The 5,278-nt window shown below is 39.0% G+C and overlaps 1 protein-coding gene across 1 annotated transcript; it reads left to right on the forward strand.

Moving 5' to 3' along the window:
- Window positions 1-3,012: 3,012 nt before the first annotated feature.
- LOC107534273 (olfactory receptor 7C2-like) lies at window positions 3,013-3,972 on the forward strand. Its single transcript, XM_016209305.2, has one exon. It carries the CDS (start codon window positions 3,013-3,015, stop codon window positions 3,970-3,972), a length of 960 nt encoding a protein of 319 aa, XP_016064791.2.
- Window positions 3,973-5,278: the final 1,306 nt, after the last annotated feature.

Genomic DNA, 5,278 nt, shown 5'->3' on the forward strand with positions numbered 1-5,278 from the left:
TTCATGTTATGAATCATTAATATCTTATGCCTCTTTCCTAGTTAATGCATTAATCTTTTTATAACTTATGATTAAGACTTTATAAAGATATTAAGTTTATCAACCAAATAGTTGTGTTTTTGTTTTTCTTAATTTGTTTGTTTGTTTGTTTGTTTGCATTCTAATTTTCTGCAAGATACTTTTTCTCATTCAGAATTTTTCAACTTATGGTCCAATTATTGATCTTTTTGCCTTTTATTTCTACCAAAGTGTTTTTATTCAGAGAATTTCTACTTTCAAAGATTATATATATTCATGTGTAAATTTATATTACCTATATATTTATCTATATGTTCTTCTAATAGTTTATATAGTCTCTTGCTCCACACTTAACATTTGAAATTTGTTTTAGAATACAAAGATAGGATTTAAAATTATTTTTTCTAAGTAGTTAATCTCTAAACATTTATTTATACCCTTAAAAACCCCTTTAAGGTATCTAGGGATAAAAATTGCAAGTTAATGCTGGACACACAGGATTGCTCTCCTTCCCCCCTTTGCAGTTAGATGTGACAGTGTCACTAGTTCTGGCTAATTAGTGGACAATAAGAATATGTGTGACTTCTGTGTCAAAGCTCTTAATTGTCATTGCAGTTAGCCTGTCTCCCCTTTTCACCTGCCCTTATGCTTGTGGATGAGACTTCACACGATTGAGGCTTCCAGATGATTGTTGAGATGACACCCTAGAATTCAAAGAAGCCTGAGTTACTTCAGAAAGGACAATTGGCTTGGAGAATTGCTTGTGCTTACATCGGATTTTGCATGAATGAAAAACAAACGTTTATTGTGTTAGCCCCTGAAATTTCGGACTGTTAGTCGCTGCAGCATAACTGAGTCTGTTCAGAATCATACAGCTATTTTCCATCATTGATGAAAGAAATGTGAAATGCTAAGCTCCTTTGGAAGGCAATCTAACAGCATCTACTAAAATAAAAGATAGATAAACCCTTTGATCAAATTCACCTTTGGGAATTTACCCCATAGAAATAAAAGTACCAATTCATAAAGCCAAAGAAATTGCAAGTTGAGTTGATTTTTAAAAATTATATATCCTAAATTATGGTGAACATGATATTAAATCACAAAACTCTAGAATTATCCCCATGAAAGAAAGAATAAGAATTCCAACTCTTACCATATATTCGAAGTGTTCTCAGATTTCATACCAATGCAATAAGATCTAAATAAATCAGTGTTGCAAATTAATATTATTTGGAGAAAGTAGGTAAATATTAGAGAAAATCTTTAAAGTGCAGCATGGAAATTATAGTCAATGATATTGTAATAACTATATATGGTGCCAGGTGGGAATTGAAAGTATCTGGGGAGAATGCTTTGTAAAGTATATGGTTGTCTAACCACTATGCTGTACACCTGAAACTAATACAAAATAATATTGAGTATAAACTTAACTGAAAATTAAAAAAATTTTTTTAATCTTGAATAAGAAAATCCAGAAAATGAACTTGACACCTTATGAACGCAGAAAATCAAAAGCTTTCCTGACATAATAATATCAGAGATATAATGTAGAGGAACATTATTCTTAATTACATTAAACCTAAAATGCATGAAAGTACTATGTAGAAATTTTGCCATTTGCTAACCCTGGATGAACCTGGGGGACACCACGCTAAGTGAAATAAGCCAGACCTCAAAGGATCCATACTGCATTATTCCACAAATGTGAGGACTTTAAAATAGTTAAACTCATAGAAGCAGCGGCAAAGGGTGGGGGTGTATTGTTGTTCAATGGGCATAAAACTTCCGTTATGCAAGATGAAAAAGTTCTAGAGATCTGCTGTGCAACATAGTGTGGTATTGTGCACTTTAAAATGTCAAGAGGATAGATCATAAGTGTTCTTAACACACACACACACACAAGAATACATGAAAATTTTTAAGGTGATGGTTATGTTTATTACCTTGATTGTGGTGATGGTATCATGGGTGTATGCATATGTTTAAACTAATCAAGATAGCCCGGCCGGGCGTGGCTCAGCTGTTGAGCATCGACCTAGGATCCAGGCGATCTGGGTTTGATTCCCGGTCAGGGCACATGCCCGATTGTGGGCTTGATCAATGACACTCTCATCATTGATGTTTCTATCTCTCTCTCCCTCTCCTTTCCTCTCTCTGAAATCAATAAAGATATATTTTTTAAAAACTAATCAAGATATATACATTAAATAGGTGTAATTTTTTGTAGATCTATTATACGTCAATAAAGCTAAACAGAAAAGATGAAAAGTGCAAACTTTTCATGTGAAAAGACAAACTCAATATTTGGAAACATTAAGACATTATATTTAGAAATTCAGTTTTTTAGAATTTTATTTAGGAACATCGGTAATATAAAAGAAATATAGACAATTATTAATAATAACATTGGTTATTATTTTTGTTAGCAGAAGGAGAGCCCAAGGTCCAGAAGATCTATATACAGAAACTGCTGCAAAATAAAGGAAGCTTTCATTTATTGGAAAGTCTCCCTAGGGTTAAGAAAATCCCCTTTCCCACAGGTACTGAGAAAAAAATGCAAGAGCAACCATCAAGGATGCTGGGAAAGGGATGGCTGCTTAGGGATGCGGGCAACCACTGCTCAAGAAATAGTTCTCAACTTTGAGCATCAAAGTTCCTGAGAGGGCATGTGAAAGCATAGACACTGGCTCCATGCCCAGAGTACCTGATTCAATAGGTCAAGCAGGCCCAAAACTGTGCACCCCAACAGGTTACCAAGTGATACTGGTCAGGGACCACAATTTAAGAACCACTGAACCTAGAGACAGGCCATTTTCCCAGGTAACAACTGTAACCACAGTGTGTCAGCAAAGACAGCCAACCATTACCTAAAATGAATGACTAATTTCCTTGGGTTTGGATTAAGGATATTTCTATCATTCAAAGGGTTTCTTATTTGAAGTGACATTTGTGTTGCTTTTTTCCCTCCTTCTGGGCAAACCCAGCAGCTCCATGGAAAGAAGAAACCAAACAAGAGTCAGAAACTTTCTCCTCCTGGGATTCCCAGGGAAGCCGGACCTGCAGCCCCTCCTCTTTGGGCTGTTCCTCTCCATGTACCTGGTCACATTTACCGGGAACCTACTCATCATCTTGGCCATCAGCTCAGACTCCCGCCTCCACATGCCCATGTACTTCTTCCTGTCCAACCTGTCCTTGGTGGACATCTGCTTCACCTCCACCACCGTCCCGAAGATGCTGGTGAACATCCAGGCACAGAGCAAAGCCATCACCTATGAAGGCTGCATCAGCCAGATTTTTTTTTTCATTATGTTTGGATGCTTGGACAATTTACTCTTGACCATGATGGCCTACGACCGCTTTGTGGCCATCTGTCACCCCCTGCACTACACAGTCATCATGAACCCTCGGTTCTGTGCACTGCTGGCCCTGGGCTCTTGGTGCATCAGTGTCATTGGCTCCCTGCTTGAAACCTTGACTGTCTTGAGGCTGTCCTTCACAGACATTGAAATCCCACACTTTTTTTGTGATCTTCCTGAAGTCCTGAAACTCACCTGTTCTGACGCCCTCGTCAATAACATGGTGGTGTATTTTGTGACTATCATCCTAGCTGTTGTCCCTCTCTCTGGGATCCTCTTTTCCTATGCTCAGATTTTCTCCTCTGTCCTGAGGGTTTCCTCAGCTGGGGGAAAGTTCAAAGCCTTCTCCACCTGTGGGTCTCACCTGTCGGTGGTCTCCTTGTTCTATGGCACAGGCCTGGGGGTCTACTTCAGTTCTGCAGTCACTTCATCCTCTAGGACAAGTCTGGTGGCCTCAGTGATGTACACCATGGTCACCCCCATGCTGAATCCCTTCATCTATAGTCTGCGGAACAGGGACATGAAGAGGGCCCTGGGAGGACTCTTCATGAGGGTGGAGACTCTCAGGAGAAGAGCTGTTACAGGACTCTCCTGAGTAGCCGGGCACACAGTACTGAGGACCAGAAATCCTGCTTCCTTTGTCCAATATGTTTCATTTTCTTAATTTTATATGTTTTGAAGCAAAACTTTCCTTGGGTCTTCCCTGTTCTCTCACCATTTTTCTTCAGGTTATATCTTGGGCTCTCTTTTTCGCTTTACAACCGGTCATTTTAACTTCATATGAATAAAGCCTAGTGTTTTCTTAGTTATCTTCAGTAATGGTTTGGATTTAAAAAAAAACAAAAACTAAGTCTCATAGTGTATCTCCTACATGGAGACTCTGTGGCCTGCCTTGGTCAAGGGGTTCAGAATTATGGAAGTGGAGACAGAGCTTGGCTTGTTCCCAGGGGCCTGCCTGCCGAGCCAGGCTCACTCCTAGGGCAGTTTCATTAACCTCCAGATATGATGTCTAGGTTCCCTTGGTTCCCAGGTAGCTCATTAAGAAAGCCTCATTTCATTACATGTATCACGTGCCCAAATGTCTCTTTGTTGCCTAACATCTAGATTTTCCAAAGTAAAATGTAAAATTACGTTTTGTAAATTTTGTCAACTCTTAAGATGATTTTCCTTGAAAGTTTAAAGGAAGCAATGATAAACCTTTTTCCTCTGACATTGCTTTTGATAAGAGTTTGTCAGTGTTATTAGGGTTGAATTGGAATTAATGTCAACTAACCAATAAGGCAAAACAGAGCTCTCAAAAAAATGTCTCATGCTTTAAAAATATATCCTCAGAAGTGATGGGATGTGTACCTATTTTGGAAGTGTTGCCCCGCAAACTCCTTTACAGAGGTGATTTCTGAGATTATGTGAAATTCAGTAAAGTTGCAGAATACGAAATCAATATATAAAAGTCCTTTGACCATATAAAGACACAGAGAGAAGAGAACTATCTACCAGCTAAGGAGAGAAGCCTCAGAAGAAACCAGCCCTGCTGACAACTTGATCTCAGACTTCTGGCCTCTAAAACTATAAGAAAATTAATTTCTGTTGTTTAAGCCACCCAGTCTGTGGTACTTTGTCATACAGCCCTAGCAGAGTAATAGACTCTGCTCCTACAAGGAGCACACTGGGGACACAGACCACTAACCATGGGGTGGGGTTAGGCCAGAGGCTGAATTTCTGGTTTGAGCCTGGGATCCCAGGCAAAGTTCCCCATGGTCAAATGTGGAGTAGGATGTTTTATAATGTAAACCTCAAGAAGGAATATATCTGCCAAGAAGGACTCCTTGTGGTTAACTGGGCACAAATTCATAACCAGAATCTAGCAGCCATTACTGACAGAGGCTTTTGTGCCCTCTGCA

This window comes from Miniopterus natalensis, chromosome 4 (genome assembly GCF_054644295.1).
Source record: "Miniopterus natalensis isolate mMinNat1 chromosome 4, mMinNat1.hap1, whole genome shotgun sequence".
Classification (NCBI taxonomy): domain Eukaryota; kingdom Metazoa; phylum Chordata; class Mammalia; order Chiroptera; family Miniopteridae; genus Miniopterus; species Miniopterus natalensis.